The sequence below is a fragment of the Zootoca vivipara genome, chromosome 5 (assembly GCF_963506605.1).
Source record: "Zootoca vivipara chromosome 5, rZooViv1.1, whole genome shotgun sequence".
Classification (NCBI taxonomy): Eukaryota; Metazoa; Chordata; class Lepidosauria; order Squamata; family Lacertidae; genus Zootoca; species Zootoca vivipara.
Genome location: NC_083280.1, coordinates 69,675,207 through 69,694,348, shown reverse-complemented (window position 1 = coordinate 69,694,348; position 19,142 = coordinate 69,675,207). Strand labels below are relative to the sequence as shown.

Sequence of the window (19,142 nt, the reverse complement as noted above, 5' to 3'; positions counted from 1 at the left end):
TAGCTGCCATCCATCCTCCAACCGCCTCCAGGCACTCACACAGTAGAGCCTTCCTTGTTATAAACCAGGGGTAGGCAACCTAAGGCCTGTGGGCCGGATGCGGCCCAATCGCTTTCTCAATCCGGCCACGGACGGTCCAGGAATCAGCGTGTTTTTGCATGAGTAGAATGTGTCCTTTTATTTAAAATGCATCTCTGGGTTATTTGTGGGACATAGGGATTCGTTCATTTCCCTCCAAAAAATATAGTCCGCCCCACCACATGGTTTGAGGGACGGTGGACCGGCCCATGGCTGAAAAAGGTTGCTGACCCTTGTTATAAACTATCTAGTTTCTTTGATAGCTAGAAGTACATGAAAATATTTCACAAGGATTGGTAGTATTTTACTCCCCCTCTTACTCAGGTGTTCAATGGTGAGATAAACTGAAAGATGACAGAGACCCACTTTTAATATATTACTTACAAAAGAAAGGAAAATGACTCTCAGCTTTCCTGCAGGCTGCTGACGAAGAGCTGTAACTTCTACAAGCAGAGGCTTAGCCCTTTTATGTCCACGTGTATGTTTCCTACAGCATAAATTCACATCTGCTGGCCAGCTTCTGCACTGCAAGATATATTTGCCTCTTGAACTCATTGCATGTCTCAGGCAACACCAGTTGCAAAGAACAACAGGGGACTAACGGACAATATTTTCTTAGAATTGTCCCAGTTATGTTGTCTATTTGTAAGGATTCTTGGGGGCGGGGGCATCCTGGCAGTTGTGGTCGATGCTGAATTTTAGCTGCATGTTGGTTTTAGAATAAGTGCTATTTGTCTGTCTTCAAAAAATGTTTTGAAAACCTTTATGAAGTAAGTACTAGTACAAAGGAATCTGTTGTTTGTTTGTTTTAGCAACTTCCAAAGTGTTTTCTTGGTGGGACGTGACTGCATGCAGAAAAAGATGGGAGAAGCAGTTGCCAGAGTAGCCAGAAAAGTGAATGAAACGGTTGAAAACAAAGCAGATTCGCTTGGTAAGTTTATTACTTTGGCTTTCCTCTGGAATATTTATTTCACTTATCAGTGGCCCATCAACGCCAGTTCCCTAGGTGACATAGAAAATACCGGTATAGTAAAATGAATTAAAAACCACAATTCCTCTAAAACTAGAATTCGACAGAGCAGGAAGTGAAACACGTATAAAAACAAGACAATTGTTTCAAAGCAGAGAGAATCACAGCAACAACAAGATAATACACCCTAGTTCTACTCTAAGCTGTTTTAGCTACTCTAAGTATGTAAACAGCAAATATAAAAACAAACAGAATTTCTTCATTATATAAAGCACAATTGACTACTAATTTGAAGGACCTCTTTAGTATCAAAGTAAAACACGTAACAATCAGCCTCAAAAATATATGCAAAAGTCATAGCCATAGTAATCAACTAAACAAAATATACCAGGAAGCAACATATTACAATGTTCATCATCACCTAAAAAGTATATAGGTCATTTTTTAAAATAACGTAGACAATTAAGAAAAAGAAAACCCACTTTACAACCACAATACTTGAATCAATCAAATCATTAAATGAATCAACTGCTTGACAACGAGAGGTGGTGGCCTCTCCTTCCTTGGAGGTTTTTAAGCAGATGTTGGATGGCCATCTGTCATATATGATCTAGTTGAGATTCTTGCAATGCAAGGAGTTGGACTAGATGACCATTGGGGGGAACCCTACCAACTGTACAATTCTTTAATTCTATAATGCAGTTAAATTCCCAGTCCTCTGTACAGCAATAAACACAACTTGATCTGGCTACAGCGAAGAATATTCAGTTTCATTCAAGCTCACCATTACATGGTCAACACACATCCATCAGATGCAGTGATACTCAGTCTAAATCAATATACACAAACTTCCTATTTTAGCACATATTACATTCTCCACTCTATCCAGTTTGGGATGGTTCAAGCTTAGAAGACGAGGGTGTAACCCGCTACTTGCAGCCCCGATTTCTCTTTTAAAAGTTGTGTTCCGTTTTTTATTCAATTGACCTTTGAATAATGATTCAAGTAGTGGAGGAGAAGGCAAAGGAACACAACTCTTGGTCTGATGCTTGGATCAATCACTGTTACAATTCCTATGGTGCTCTGGCTATAAAATATACTTTATTGTGTTTCTCCCCCCTTACAATACCTTGTGAGGTTGGTAATTATACAGGGCTGTGATTGACAAATTTTCAGAGTTCTACTGGTAAATGCTGAAATGACGAAGGAATTTAAGAAGATAGGAAGTAAAAATAAATCCATCAATTCATTTTTCAGTTACAGGTTAGAAATGTAATGGCTGATCTCATCTTTACTGCTCTGCATAAGTTTCCAAGTCTGATTTAAGTTACTAACCCACCTTTTCACTTGTTCACCTGCACATTTGTTAGCTTAAAAGAGAGTAGGGGAGTGAAGAACTTTTGCATAGCTTCCTTTACCAGGCCTCCTAGGGATGGGTTTTTTACTTTTTGCATGTGACCTTTTCAAGTCTGTGCACAACCTTCTCTTGGAACAATATACTGTACAGGTAGTAACAAATATATATTAAATATGCAGGCTGGGTATTAATTGAATTTGTTAAATCATGTTACTAAAGGATATAATGGAGGATGAGGCCAACTCTTGCAAATAATTATTTGTTACACCTGTAATCCTATCCAAGGAACGGATTTGCTTAGCGTCAGCAATGCTTTTGCATCAGTTGAGCCCAGATCATTACCTGGGCCTCATGAGAGCAACACTCATAGTTAGTTATATCTATGATGTTGTGGTTTATGAACTCTTTATTCACTCTGGCTGGACATCCAGCAGGTGGAGTTGTTTCACTGCTAACCAAGAAGCAACTCTCTCAGCCCACTGATTTTTCAGCTCTGGCGATAGTGAAAAAATGAAAGTGTGAGTCACATCATCTCTTTTTTGTGGGCATCTTCTGATGGCATGTTGACATATTGATGGCAGTTGACTGAGCTGAGAGGTGCCTGATGCAAAGAAGGTGGGGAAACACACAGATCAATCAGCCAATCAAGTATTTACTATTATCAACTCGAGCAGGAAAGAAAGTACAAAATATTTTTAAAAAAATACAAAATCACAGCCCCTAAAGAAAAGGCGGAAAGTTGGAAGCTAACAACATTAGCAGGTCAACATTCGAATATTCTACCACCTGTTCAGAAAGGGATTTATTAGTTCCCGCAAGGAAGATATTCAAAATGATCAGCACCTGTTCTTGAAGTTAACTTTAGCAAATCTGTCGTCTAGAATCTTGGAGGGTGAAATGTTAAAACGTGCCAACACAACTGCTCCTTGGCACTTGAGTTTTGTTGGAAAATAGTGATATGGCATGCAGGGAAGCATTTGGAAGATTCTTACTAGCGGCACTCAAAGAGACAGCAAGACATCCTTGCAGATGCTGACTCACTGGGGTCAGTCCTCGTAGCAGGCAACTTGAATTTGATATGGTCTCTTGCTTGCCATTAATACTAATTTAATTGATGGACCGTCCATATGGTTATAGGAGCAGTGAATGGTTTTACTGTACAAGAAAGCAAAAAAGATAGAAGCGCCCATGCCTGCAGCTACTTGTTACGACAATTTGGATCTGTGCTATAAAATCATTATAGATTTAATTTAAAAGGCAATGTGGTATTGATTCAGACTCTTGACTACATAAAATAATGCAATGGAGTAGAAAAACTGGTTGAGAATGAACCTGATATGTGGGGAAACATTTTTATATTTAAAAATGTGACCTTTAGTGAAATCCCGTGGGCTTGTGCTTAGAGGAATATCTCTTGAAGGAAGAATATGCGAAGAATTAGATACACACAGGAATGACACGTGTAATCAAAAAGGCCTGAGCTAGCTTTCGGTAGAATCATTGGGAAGTTTTCGTTATGTTATTTAATTTATTAAATAGTTTTATACCTCATTCTTCAAGAACAAGAAGCCTCCCAAGGCAGCTTACAAAAATTGCAAGCAAGAACTGTGATTTTAAATACAATTAAAATCCACTAAAAGGTTCTATTAACAATAAACAACCAGAAGACATGGCAAATAAGAGACCAAGTAGTTTTTGAGGTGTTAAAATCCCTTGCATATTCAAGTTTGTGTGTGTGTGTGTGTGTGTGACACATTAACACTTACTTATGAGCAATATGCTTAGAATTTAACATCCAATGGCATATGTTTGGGGTTCCAATTAAGGACATGCTCAGTACCTGCAAGAATGGGAGTTTAGTGGCAACTCTGGGAGTTTCAAAGGAAGAATTACGTATTTTAATAAAGTAACAAAAACCAATAAGAAAAAATGGAATTGATTATGGGGTTTTTGTTTTAAAAAGCAGAAGTACAACACGAGCAAGCGGGAACGAAGTTGTATCTTTAGTGCAAAGTTTTAGCTCCATCTTTAATTGAAACCCACTCTGTGCTAAGGCTCATTAATGAGAAAACGTTGATACGATCTGGCTCCTAGCAAGGAACTATGCAAGGCACCTCCCAATGTGATTAAAATGTTAATTCCTGAAAGTATTGATGCATGCAAGCCCAAAAATACAGCAAAAATCAATATAAGTAGCAGGTATTTCTTGAAGTGAATAAATTGCATCTCTGTGAGTGATTTAAATAACTATTCACAAGTCTTCATTGAGTAAGAAATGCTTTTTCATCGGTATATTGTAGCCAGTTTCTTACTGGGCATTTTGGGTCTTTTGGTTGTTGAACCGAATGACCGACACAATCAAATTAGGTTCTAGTCCAATCTCCACATTGTTTAACAATTTTTGGTCTGCATGTCGCTACTAACGCAGATTGCACCTAGGCCTTGCGACATGATTCAAGATGGATGGCCAGGTGCTCTGCCAGTGGGAAAGACACTAGTTATGTCACCAGTTCATAGAGAGAGGTATGACCATAAAGCAGAGGTGGAGAACCAATGGCGCTGCAGATGTTGTTGGGTTCCAACACCCATCAGCCCCAACCAATGTGGACAATGGCGAGGGATGATGGGAGTTGTGGTCCAACAACAACATAGGGAAGGCCACAGCTGCCCCACCCATGCCAAGGAATTTATCAACAAAGTATTTCCACAGGGCAGCCTTTACCAACCTGGTGCTCCCCAGATGTTTTGAGTTCCAGCTCCTGTCATCCCTCCATGCTGGCTGTAGCAGGCTGGAATTGGAATCCAAAACATCTAGAGGGCAACCAGGTTGGGGAAGGCAGTCAGAAAGGATGGGAAATAATGGGAAAATCCCCACTGGAAAAAAGGTAGCTTTCTGCAGTATTGGTGCAGAGCTGGTTGGGTATGGAAGCCTGATGCACTCCTTCGAAGGAGGGATGTGATTGGCTTGCACGATCAAGCCTTATCCAGTCAAGTTGAGGATGCTTCTCATGGGGCACTCTCCCCCCCCCAACCACAGATTGTGTGTGTGTGTGTGAGAGAGAGAGAGAGAGGGAGAGAGAGAGAGAGAGAGAGAGAGAGAGAGAGAGAGAGAGAATAGCGTCACATGTGAAAAATTACACACACGGGTGGATTTAGCTGCAATTATCCTTGTGTGGGCCACTGGGGTGCACAGTAATAAGACAAGGATAGTCATGAAATGAAGATTTAATGAAACACAAAAACATTCCAGTTGCAAGAGTAACTGCTCTGCAGCGATAATCCCACAAGGGAGATGGGAAAACTAGTCTTCTGCCCACGATACATAAGATCACCCTGGGCAAAGCATTGGCAATCTATAGGACTTACTGCTGCAGTTTCTTTGAGCACTCTAAAAGGTTCTTAGATTGCGCAGCATTGATTTGTGTCATAAATAATGCACGTACCAAAGCTTGCTTTGACGGAGGAAAGTACGGGTGAGCCTAAATGAACGAGGCTAATTGGATGTGTGTGTGTGTAATGAGCATTACTATGTTGTGAACAGCTTTCTTATTGCAGAGATTTCCAACCTTTTTGAGTCCACAGCTCCCTTGACCAACTACATTCTTTCTGTGACACTCCTCACCGCTTTTCGAACACCCACCCTTGTGGAGTGTTCCCTCAGTCTCCTCTCCTCTCCTCTCTCCTTGGGAGTCCTCTGGGCAGCTGCTGCCACTGCCCCTGGTCTCTGTGCTCCCCAACCCCCGGAAAAGAGAGGTGCCTCCTCACACTGCCACACATGGGCATGGAAAGCACTCCTGGCCAGCCCCAGAGGCACCATTCACCTGAGGAGCTTGTAGCCAAGGCTGTTGCAACAAACAGCTGTGCAAGCCTTTGGGAGGCAGAGATGCAAGAGGGCATCGGAGGAGGGAAGGAAGGAAAGAAGGACAGAGGCCAGTGTTGCTCGCGGCACCCCTGACCATCATTCAAGGCACCCCAGGGTGCCACGGCACACTGATTGAAAACCACCGGTTTATTGGATTTTATGTTGTAATACTAATCTGCGGTTGGTCAAAGGCTTTTGTAACCTGTGAGGATGGTTGCTCCTTTGCCCTTTGCCCTGTGTTCTCCTCTCACCCAAAACATCCATTGAGTTGTGTCCATAGGAACATAGGAAGCTGGGTCAGGTCACCGGTCTGTCTGGCTCAGTATTGTCTATACCTGGGGCAGCCCACCTGGGGCCCTCTGCTCGACAGTTCCCGTCATCATTGGCCATGCAGCCTGAGGCTGATGCAGTTGTAGTCCAATAACATCTGGAGGGCACCAGGCTGGCTAACTGGCACCTGATCTCCAGGGTTTCAGGCCAGAGACATTCCCGGCGCTGCTTGGAGATGCAGAAGATCAAACCTGGGACCGTCTGCATGCAAACCATATGCTCTGCCACTGAGTTACAACTCTGGGCAACCCCCCCCCCAAAAAAAACTTAAGAGCTCTGGGCAATCTCCCCCGCATTTTCTTAATTTTGAGTCCCCCAAAATCGGGGTCGTCTTATACACGGGGGGTGTTATACACAGAAAAATACGGTATTTGCATTTTAGTTCCCATTGAAGTTAAGTGCCCTGTGGTCCCCATTAAATCACTAACTTAAGTCTGGAGCTAAGCGATTGACCTCACACTGCTTCCTGAGCTGGAGTTGCATAACCAAAGACAACAGCCCAACCAAATAAGTGCCCAGGTATAATTTAGCTGAAGGCTTTGAGAGGAGCAAGACATCAAACAAGCAAGCTGTTTGTTGGCAAGAAAGCAGCTGGGCAGTGAGATGTGGGTAAAATGTTTGGATATGAATCACTGGGAAATGCAGGACTGAAGGCGGTCACTATTTTGCAAAATGAGAATCTGACCCGTTTTTGATGTGAAGGCTGCAGAGGGATGTTGCACCGAGCCAGAGATGAAGAGAGTACATTCCATGGACCAGGGGGCTTGGAGGATGAGCATTGTGGCTCATCATCCTGTTTTGATTTTCAGTGGATCTGCACTGCAGTAATTGGTTGCAGATAAAGCAAGTGGATGGGAGGGTGATTCCAAAAGAGTAATATAGCATCCTTCAGGACATTTCAACAGTAGCCTCCCAGCACAGCATCTCAGCATTTTCCAGTGACTAATCCTAGGGTAGTCACTGTATTCTTACAGCAAAGGCAAATAAGCATCTTATGGCACACTAGTCTCATTCAGCCCATTAAGAAAACGGGCGCTAGAGGTGCGACGGGGCCGCGGCCTTCCCTCCCTTTCTGCACTCGGCCGCGGGGCGCGCCGAGAACGCAATTAAACAAAGCGCTCTCCCGCCGTGTCCCGCGGCCGAGTGCAGAGAGGGAGGGAAGGCCGCGGCCCCGCTGCTCCTCCCACGGGCCAGGTAGGGTTGTCAGGAGGAGGCGGCAGCGGACCAAGATGGCGGCATTGGGCTCTGGGGCCGCGGCCCCAGAACCCGATGCCGCCATCTTGGTCCGCCGCCGCAGGGGAACGGGAGGCAGAGGGTTGAGGGGGGAGAGAGCACGTGTGTGTGTACGTCCCGCCTCTTCATCCAGTCCCTGTGTCCGTGGGGCACATGCGCATTAGCGCAGACACAGGGACACAGGGACTGGACGCAGAGACAGACACAGGGACTTTATTATATAGGATTAATGATAAACAGATTTATTACCATGTGAGTTTTTGTGATCCAGGTACTTTTAATGAAGTTGAGCTCTTCTAATCTGCAAAAGTTTATGCCCCACCATAAATTTATTCTTCTTTAAGGTGCCACAGTGCTTTATAAGGCTGTGTTTGTGCTCGCTCAGTGAAGGAAGGAGATGATTAATCAGTGCCTAAGCAGCATGGATTTATGAATGCCTCTTCTGCAGCTTTGATGATTGTAGAATAAAAAGCCTTCGTACTATTATTCCAAAATAGCAGCCTTTTGCTTCCTGGAATTTTAGTATGTCCAATTTTCATTTTGCATGAAAGAAAGAAAATCTCTCTGGGGCTGTTGTGTGTGCTCAGTATTTGGAAGAAGGTGCGCAGGGTGCTCTAAGATTTGCACACATACACAAACACATGCATGCAAAACACCTCAACTTCATGTAGATTGTTTTTTTAAAAAAAGTTTGAATTAATAGCCTTGAGTTATAATTGCAGACCATAAGAATATATGAATGAATAGGGATTTTAATTATGTGCTTAATTAAACTAAAGCAAAACGATTTCTCACTTGGAATTAAGTCAAAGCAGGTGTGTTTAAGCAGCAGTTGTTTGTCGCCATGCCAGCCTGTTGTGCTTTATTTTGATCAATGTGACATCTGAAGTCCAGATCCAGGGTATTTCTGAAATGCAAATTTAGTTTAGAGAGAAACGCTAGAGATGTTAGGCAGAGAAATCCAGTGCAGGAAAAAAAAACTTGCATACTGACCAGTTTGTTATCATTCCTGCATTTTACAGTTGGGAAAAGAAGTCACTCGTAAGGCTTGAGGTCCAAACTCCAGCAGTTCATTTAATGCTATCTAATTCACGCGGGTGGCGCTGTGGTCTAAACCACAGAGCCTAGCCCTAGGGCTTGCCGATCAGAAGGCTGGCAGTTCGAATCCCCGCGACGAGGTGAGCTCCCATTGCTCGGTCCCAGCTCCTGCCCACCTAGCAGTTCGAAAGCATATCAAAGTGCAAGTAGATAAATAGGTACCGCTCTGGTGGGAAGGTAAATGGTGTTTCCGTGTGCTGCTCTGGTTCGCCAGAAGCGGCTTAGTCATGCTGGCCACATGATCCGGAAGCTGTCTGCGGACAAACACCGGCTCCCTCGGCCTATAGAGCGAGATGAGCGCCGCAACCCCAGAGTCATCTGCAACTGGACCTAATGGTCAGGGGTACCTCAGTTGCATGTGGAGGTAATTTTTTTAAAAAAAACTTCTAAGACTAATTGAAAAATAATGGGGGTGGGGAAAGGAGAGGCTGTAGGCTGGATTCAAAAGTGCCACAGATGATGCCCCCCCCAATTCAGTAAAGATAGTGTGTAAGCAATAGACCAGAATTGAGGTTTTCAGTACAAAACTCAAGCTTGATTTATATGTGTCGCAAAGTGAAGTGGCAGAGTCTTAAGGTGGTGGAATGGCCTCTTTTCAATTCAGTGGCATGGGTGGTGTGTCTAAGTGTAGGGTTATATTTTTGATTGCTTGTTTATGTTAAAAACAACATTCCTGAAAGCAGAAACTCAGGTACCTTTATCTTTACCTTTTAATGGGGCAAAAGTGTATGATTTGTTAATGGAATGTCTCTGATGATCAAAACGGCTTTGCTCAGGTTTTTCTGTCCTCCTTGTCTGTTAGGAATTTATCGTTCATGGGTGTTGAGTGGGGATGCTGAACAGACACAACTGACAATCTGACAGAGGGTCCCAGTGAGGTTGGACCGACTATGCCAGAGCCTCGGGGAATTCGCAGACGACCAATTAAAACATGCTGTGTTGGAACACAATACATTTTGCCTGGAAAACTGAACTCACTCTCTCGCCCTCCTTTCCTCCCCTTGGTGTTTTGCTGTAGATTTGGCAGATTGCAAACTGATGACGTTCCCCATTGCCCTTTACAAAGTCATGAGGCACGTCTCGGAAGGAATCCATCTCATCACTCTGGCCAATAATGAGCTGAAGTCTGTGGCCAGCAAATTTATCACCACCTTCAGCCAAGTGAGAGGTAGGTGTTTATCTCTGAAGGAAACCATGGAATTGAAGAGGCAGTGGCATCTTGATCCTTCTTCCAAATGTTAGCTTGTGTTTCAGACATCTCTTGTCATTTTTTAAAAACTTGTTTCATTTTTTTTATTTATTGCTTCTCCTCCAAGAACCAAGGCAGTGTATAACCAACCATACATAAAGTTAAAAACCATTAATAATAATAAAACAATTATCAAAATAAAATCGGTAAAACTGCACTGAAAAGCACACCTTAGACCAGGCATCCCCAAACTTCGGCCCTCCAGATGTTTTGGACTACAATTCCCATCATCCCTGACCACTGGTCCTGTTAGCTAGGGATCATGGGAGTTGTAGGCCAAAACATCTGGAGGGCCGCAGTTTGGGGGTGCCTGCCTTAGACACCCTCAAATGGTTTGCGAATAGGTGAGGCTGGCTAATCTAAAGGTGGGCAACAACAGACCTCTGTAGGGATAGTATTTTTGGACTTTTAACTAAGTTTTCTTGCTTCAGTGATGGTGTTGGTTATGTTTCGGTCTTGGACCCAAGTGGAGATTTGCTTTTTCCACAGTTCTGTATACAATTCTACAATGCACATTATCAGAGCACACATAAACCTGCCCCATTGCACTCACTTTGCCTCCATTCTTCTTCTTCTTCTTAATTATTTATTGAATTTATATATTGCCCTATTCCTGGAGGTCTCAGGGCGGTTCACGGAACAAAATCAGAATATAAAACAACAAAATAAATAATCAAAATAAAAACAACAAACCAATAACGCTCCCCCCCCCCCAAAAAAACCCCACATTTTAAAAGGGCATAGGATGTCAATCAAATCAACCAAAGGCCTGGTTAAAAAGGAACGTTTTTGCCTGGCGCCTAAAGGTGTATCATGAAGGCGCCTGGTGAGCTTCCCTGGGGAGAGCTTTCCACAGACAGGGAGCCACTGCAGAGAAGGCCCTGTTCTCGTGTTGCCACCCTCCAGACCTCTCGAAGAGGAGGCACACAAAGAAGTGCATCAGAAGATGATCTCAGTATCTGGGCAGGTGCATATGGAAAGAGACAGTCCTTGCGGTATTGCGGTCCTGAGCCGTTTAAGGCTTCTGCCCTCTTCCAAGTCCAAAAGGACCTGTGCGCCCACAATCACACATCAGTTGGGCATGCCTAACAATGGTCGACCTCACAGGCACACTGTGTTCTGCCTAACCCATATTTCCCTTCAGTTTTTGGAGCGTGATTAGTATACACCCACAAACAACAACAATGAAATAATTCCATGCCTTTTGTCTAAGTGAAAGCAGAAGTTAGCTTTAAGGGGCAGGAAGGTAGAGTTAAGTGTGCTTTATAATTGATGTACATTACCAGTTCTTTATAGCAGCACAGAACTGAGCTGAGGGAAGCAACGTCTTGGGAGGGACTCTGGCTCAGCGGTAGAGCACATCCTTTGCCTGCAAAAGATCCCTGGTTCAGTCACCAGCATCTCAAGTATGGCTGGGAGAAACCCCTGTCTGATTTCCCAGAAAGCTGTCGCCTGTCAAGAGTAGACAATAGTGAATTAGATGGAGCGATGATGTGCAAGGCAACTTCGTACATTTCTTAGTTGGGGGCGGGTGAGGAGAATATTGATTTCTCAAACTTCTGTCTGCTCCTGACTTGGAAAGGTAGAAAAGGTAAAGGATTAATAGAGAGTACACAGCGGAACTGATATCATATGTTGTAACGTGGATAAACGATCGCCTGGTAGAATTAATTTCCTCTCCAAAGTTGCAGTTCCTAGGAACAAAATGAATTTTGTGATCTGATCAAGTTGCTGACAGGTGTTGAAAGAGAGTTCGAAGGGTATACGGAACGCTGAAGAATTAATAGAGAAATCTTATTCCCATTCAGCGGGCTGTAATCCAACGGCCGTGTGTAAATAAAATAAGCATTAGTGAAAAATGACACATCTAGATGGTGAACGTAATGAAACTTGAAGTCCTTGATGTAATTTAATAGGGACATGAAAAAGCAAACAACCCACACATGTTGATAAATGGGCCCAAACAGACACAGGGTGATTGAATAGTTGAGTTAAGGATAGCTAGGGGCTTGAAATCAGTGGGGAGATAATACATTTTAGCAGTTGTAGCAAAAGCTTTGTAAGGTTGGGTGGAAATTAGCTGTGGGAAATGCTAATGTCCCTCTGCCTGGTATAACCTAAGTGGTGATGTTCATCATTTGTTACCTAAATGGTACCTTCCTTGCAGTCTGTGGAGTTGTCTTAGAGGTGTTGAAATTAATGCTTGATGATTCTATTCTACAAATATTGGGTGAGGTCAAGAGCCAGCTTAGCCCAAGGAGGTGTCTGCTCACATCAGAAGGCTTCTCCCCTTCCCTTTGAGCCCCTCAAGTCTGCTTTGAGGGTTAGGGGATGCTCTGGAGAAAATTTGGGGTGCATAGAGAGGGCAGCGGGGTAAGGAGGAAAACCAGAAACCCTGTTGTGCAAGTGAGTTCCCATTGTGCTAGCAGCCAAATGTCGTTGGATGTTGCCAGCTGAGGATTGGAGCAGTGTAATGGTTTAAGAGTGTGATCTGCAACACATGCAGGGAAAGATTTCAATGAAAAGCAACCTCATGCAGATGCCATGGTGAGTGCTGGAGCCGTAGAGATGCTTGCCTCTTTCTTCATCCACTCATATTTTCACCTTCCAATCTGCTTCCCCCACCCACCTGCAGGATTCTAGATGCATTTCCACCCTGGCAAACATTCTCTTCTCCCTCTTCTGATGCAGCCAGGTGTAATGGCTGCTGATGGAGACTGCTCAGGGAGACATGGGAGTTGGAACTCGCAGTTGAAAATGCATAAACCTGGCAGGAAAGCGAGCAGGACTCTCAATTGTCCTGAGCTTGCCACCAGTTCTTGTGGAACTTCTGCCTAAAGCATTTTGGACTTTTAAGCCTTTTCAGAAAGCAGCATGCTTTTAAACAAAGTATTTTAGGAATTACAAACTCTCCGGCAGAGAGAATCATTTCAATAGCTTTGGAGTCAGAACAGAATGCATCTGAAGCGTTTCATTTTATTGGAAACTAGACTTCTTATGCTTGAGGGAGCCAGTCAGGTTTCCAGACAACATGATACTTATTGGCACTATGTTATTTTGCCTCTTTATGCAGCTACTTACTATGCCTGTTGGCCGTGTACTGTAGGGAACCTGCTGAGAGACTGTGATAGGCAAATAACCACTACCCATTCATTCTACAGAAAGGGGTGTATTTTCAGGGGCTGGGAAGGGCAGATAACTGTTCCAGTCTGTTTATGAGAGCATTGGTAATTTAATTATTGGAGAAGACTAATGAGTGTTAATCTGTAAGCAGGCTAACTTAAACTGGCCTATCATTTTGTGTTTACACAGTAGCTACCATTATTTATAAGGGACGCGGGTGGCGCTGTGGGTTAAACCACAGATCCTAGGGCTTGCCGATCAGAAGGTCGGCGGTTCGAATCCCCGTTCAGCTCCCGTTGTTCGGTCCCTGCCAACCTAGCAGTTTGAAAGCACGCCAAAGTGCAAGTAGATAAATAGGTACCACTACAGCGGGAAGGTAAACGGCGTTTCCGTGTGCTGCTCTGGTTCGCCAGAAGTGGCTTTGTCATGCTGGCCACATGACCTGGAAGCTGTACGCCGGCTCCCTCGGCCAATAACGCGAGATGAGCGCTGCAACCCCAGAGTCGGTTACGACTGGACCTAATGGTCGGGGGTCCCTTTACCTTTACCTTTACCATTATTTATGTGCAGAGTGCTCTTTTGAGTATGAGTTTGGGAGAAGTGAAAGATGTTAGCAGCATGCTCTAATTTATAGATGAGGCAGGAGGCGGAACAGGTTAGTGTTAGGTGATGGTTATTTGGAGGTTGGAAGCCCTTTTCGTATCATCCAAATGGGTGGGTAAAAGGTAGAGCTGATGGGTCTCTGGCTGGTTTGCGGCAGCTCAGCACGGAATTCTGACACCCAGTTAACAGCAGCAGCAGAACTACTTCCCCCACCTAGGCTGCTGAAATGCAGTGAGTGGGTGGGTGGACCTAACAAGGAATGGACTTCTGGGTGCAATGGCCATGAGCTCACTCCATTCAGTTCTGGTTCTGAAAACAAATTTCTGGGTTCAGAATGTGCTCAGAGGCACCCTGTTATTTAATTCTAACTCTATCTCATTTGCATTTGGTTCTGGTTGGGGGTTCTTGGGTTTCCAGTAAAAAAATACAAAGTAGATCTGGGAAGTCTGAAGTCTGCCCATCCCTGGCATAAACTCTCAAAAGTTGACGGCTTCTAGTGGGGTGCATGTGTTAATCTGTTGCAGCAAAACCACCCAAGGGTCATGGGCCACATTGGGGCACTTGCCTTATTTCTGTGAATGTAAGTTGTTTCAAACTGTTTTCAATATTCTGTTCTAATTGTTGTAACCTGCCCTGGGGCCTTAGGGTGAAGGGCAGGTGAATATCGCCATCAAAATCATCATGGTATGGTAAAGACTTAGCAGATTTAGAACAGGAACTTACTTCATCTGTTGCATAAAGTGCCCTTGGCACGGAAGATAGGAAGTTATAAACAGTGGGACCAAATCATTAGACTGCAAAAAGCACGGTCTGTAACCATTCTTTGTAAAGTTTAAGATAAACAGAGTGACCGCTTGTGACAGCAGTTATTGGTGATAGCACAACCAGCTTACCTTTGACCCTGTAGTGTGGAACAGGAAACCATTGTCTGAATTGAAGCTCAAAAGAATAGAATCTTGATACGTCACCATTCAGATATTCCGTGAGGTGTGACCAGAAAAGGCAAATATAACTCTCAGCACTGACAATCTGTATGATTCAGTGACTTGAAGTTAGGCAGGTTTTTAGAAACCTGTCTGATTAGCAGCTTGCTCCAAGCCCTGCTCCCTTTTAAAGTTTGCAGGTGACACCAAATTGGGAGGGGTGGCTAATACCTCAGAGGACAGGATCACACTTCAAAATGACCTTAACAGATTAGACAACTGGGCCAAAGCAAACAAGATGAATTGTAACAAGGAGAAATGTAAGGTACTACACTTGGGCAAAAAAAATGAAAGGCACAAATACAGGATGGGTGACACCTGGCTTGAGAGCAGTACATGTGAAAAGGATCTAGGAGTCTTGGTAGACCACAAACTTGACATGAGTCAACAGTGTGATGCAGCAGCTAAAAAAGCCAATGCAATTCTGGGCTGCATCAATAGGAGTATAGCATCTAGATCAAGGGAAGTAATAGTACCACTGTATTCTGCTCTGGTCAAACCTCACCTGGAGTACTATGTCCAGTTCTGGGCACCACAGCTCAAGAAGGATACTGACAAGCTGGAACGTGTCCAGAGGAGGGCAACCAAAATGGTCAAAGGCCTGGAAACGATGCCTTATGAGGAACGGCTTAGGGAGCTGGGTATGTTTAGCCTGGAGAAGAGAAGGTTAAGGGGTGATATGATAGCCATGTTCAAATATATAAAAGGATGTCATATAGAGGAGGGTGAAAGGTTGTTTTCTGCTGCTCCAGAGAAGCGGACACGGAGCGATGGATTCAAACTACAAGAAAGAAGATTCCACCTAAACATTAGGAAGAACTTCCTGACAGTAAGAGCTGTTCGGCAGTGGAATTTACTGCCAAGGAGTGTGGTGGAGTCTCCTTCTTTGGAGGTCTTTAAGCAGAGGCTTGACAAGCATATGTCAAGAATGCTTTGATGGTGTTTCCTGCTTGGCAGGGGGTTGGACTGGATGGCCCTTTTGGTCTTTTCCAACTCTATGAATTTTTGAGGTGTTTCAGGCCATGGGTTTTTTTAATGCTCCCCACCTCCCTGTGGCCACAGCTCTGTGAAGCTCGTGTGGGCTGCCTGTCACCCGTGCTGCTTGCTTGCTTACTTGCCTGCCATTCATTGCACTGGAGCTGGCATGGCTGCTGCAAACTGCAACTTCACAACAGCATTACATTTTTATGTATATAGGAAGAAATAAAGCCACAAAATTTCTAGTGTGAGCCAGGTCTTTTATCTCCCCACCCCTTGTGAACCACATTTGACAGGGGGGTGGGGCTGCCCTCCTGTCATTCATTATGCTGAATTCCCTTTTGGAAACAGCCCTGCCCTGCTCTTTAAAGCGCCTGTTTAATAATAATAATAATAATAATTATTATAATTATTATAATTATTATTATTATTATTATTATTTGTACCCTGCCCATCTGGCTGGGTTTCTGGGCAGCTCTGGGCAGCTTCCAACAAAGATTTAAAATACATTAAAATGGCTCAATGAGCAAAGTGGGGCTGTTTGCAAAAGCACTTTCAAACAACCCTACAGTGCACTTTGAAGCAGCACCCTGCAGAATTGAAGTCTCCTCTCTACAGCTGTGAACGGAGACTTCAGTCCTGTTCCCTATCTTCTTCAAAACATCTTCTGACAACTGCATTGTTTCATCATACATGTATATATGATGCAGGAGATCTGTGATCAAATCTCTGTTGCTCATAAAGCCCAACCTCAAAGACCTGGCGAGGCTACTGAAGACACACACACACACACACACACCTCTGTCACACACACTTTTTCTTCTGTGTAGGAACACCATGTTTGCAAGAGTTACCAACTTCTTGTGGCCCAGGCTGGAGAAACTTTTGTGAGCAGCACACAAACACAATGCAATCAAGCACACACCACAACCTACCGGTACCTAATGGGCTATGACAGAATTCTTCTTCCAAACCTAATTTGCAGGGGGAGGACCCTATGAATGCCTGGGAAGGTCTCTGGGGGTGCATGTGTGCCCCCCCCTGCTTGCGCCCCCTGGTTCAGGTAATCAAAGAGTGTGCAAATACTCGCTCACTCTACAAGGTATATATGTTGGTCTTCCCAATGCTCAGTGCAGTAGCCTGTTTAGGAATTTAGAGGAAGAGGAGGGAGTGGAGTTTTGTCATACATCTCATCTTGCTCCTGGTGAGTGCAGAAGTCTTGGCTCCATCCTATCGAAAGATGCTGTCTTCTGACCGGGCTCTCATACTCTTCCCCAGATCTCAGGAGATCGGTTGCTGAAGCCTCCTCCTTCCAGACCTTTTGTTGTCCTGACCACAGACTGTCATCACATGGTCAGAGAGGCCTTGGTCCTGTAACCCTGGCAGGGAGAGATGATCTTGGGCTGTTCTCCTTAGGCTGTTTGCACACTGCCAGGGGCCTGGCTGAGAGGTATCCTATATAATAAAGTCCAAGTGTCTCTGCGTCCAGTCCCTGTGTCTGTGGGTTTGCGCTACTGCGCATGTGCCCCAAGGACAGCTGTTGGGACTTGGAGCGCAGAGACACGAGCCATTCGGCTCCCTCCCTCCCTCAGTTCAGACAATCAGTCCGTCAGTGCTTGAGAGTCGTGTGTTGTTCGTTGGCAGCGGCGGTGGAGCAGGATGGAACGGTCTGCTCTGGCCGGTTAGTCGGTCGGTGTTGGATGGAGGTCCCGTCCACCTTGCCTGCTCTCTCTGGAATGTACTGGGGGGCGGCTGCCGAGTGGGAGTGAGGACTCTATAGACGCAGGCAGCGTCGCTGCTGCCGCTGAGGAGAGGTGAGAAGGAGGGAAGCCGGGGTGCTGGCGGGCGGGTTGGGGGTGAGGGCGGGTTGGCTGTGGTGGGTGTGTTAAAAGCTGGTGAGGGGATGAAAAGAGACCAAAGAAGTGCCGGGGCTTCGGGGAGGGAACGCACGCGTGCACGTCCGCCCTCCCGCGCAAGCCAGCAAGCGACAGGCGCGTGCGCGGCTCTGCTCACAAGGGTTTTTACAAATGTTTGACAACATATGTTCTAGCGCCCGTTTATTTAACGGGCTCAATGACACTAGTTCCTTATAATTCCAAAGGGATTGGGGCTCAGCCCTAATGGGATCTTCAGGCAGCTGTGAAATGCCAAGTTCTGTAAGGAAGTCGGGGTCACCTTGCCTGTTGCATCTTTCCTCTCAGCTGAGTGGCAAACAGTCTAAGCTAAACCTTCACTTCTCACCATCACAATTTAGAATGGATTCGTATTATGCTGGCAGCATTAAAAGACTTGAGGAGGTTGAAGGTACGCTGTTGTAGAAATGTAAAGACAGCTTATAAAGAAAAGATGAAAAAGCTTCTGAGTTGAGAAGCATGACCATAGGCTTCTCCTGTGCACCCTATAGGCATTCTTTATTTCGCCTCTGAGTCGGCTGTTAGCCCTTTGGGGAAAAGACAGGTGGGGACTTTGTGCAACAGACCAGGAAAAGTACATGGGAAGAAAGGGCAAAATCTCTTTCTCTCTCCCCCCCTCCCCTCCCCACAGCCCTGCTTGCTTCCCTGATCAAATTAGCAGTCCCCCGCAACAGTTGCGAATTTAGGGAAAAGCAAAGTTAAAAACAACTCAGTTATATCCAGCTGTTAAGGCAGGGAGCCAATGAGGAAAGAGGTTGGGCGCCTATTTTCAACTTCTATGATTATGGGGAAGTCAGGCAGTTTCCCTGCTGGATGTGGAACAACTGATTGGTTCAAAATTGGGAATGGAGTACAACAAGGCTGTATATTGTCTCCCTGCTTATTTAACTTACATGCAGAATATATCATGCGAAAGGCTGGACTAGATGAATCCCAAGCCAGAATTAAGATTGCCGGAAGAAATATCATCAACAACCTCAGATATGCAGATGACACAACTTTGATGGCAGAAAGTGAGGAGGAATTAAAGAACCTCTTAATGAGGGTGAAAGAGGAGAGTGCAAAATACGGTCTGAAGCTCAACATCAAGAAAACTAAGATCATAGCTACTGGTCCCATCACCTCCTGGCAAATAGAAGAGGAGGAAATGGAGGCAGTGACAGATTACTTTCTTGGGCTCCTTGATCACTGCAGATGGTGACAGCAGTCACGAAATTAAAAGACGCCTGCTTCTTGGGAGAAAAGCAATGACAAACCTAGACAGCATCTTAAAAAGCTGCCGACAAAAATCCATACAGTGGTACCTCTGGTTACAAACACTTCAGGTTACAGACTCTGCTAACCCAGAAATAGTACCTCAGGTTA

At 44.7% G+C, this 19,142-nt stretch overlaps 1 protein-coding gene across 2 annotated transcripts in view; it reads left to right on the top strand.

The window, feature by feature from the left end:
- Positions 1-19,142, top strand: part of LRRC20 (leucine rich repeat containing 20) — a 69,639-nt gene that overhangs the window by 5,019 nt on the left and 45,478 nt on the right. For both annotated transcript variants that reach the window (XM_035138430.2, XM_035138431.2), the window contains exons 2-3: positions 891-1,009; positions 9,947-10,096. In XM_035138430.2, the coding sequence (XP_034994321.1) occupies positions 928-1,009; positions 9,947-10,096 (232 nt within the window). In that variant the 5' untranslated portion in view covers positions 891-927. The remainder of the gene's footprint in view (positions 1-890; positions 1,010-9,946; positions 10,097-19,142) is intronic.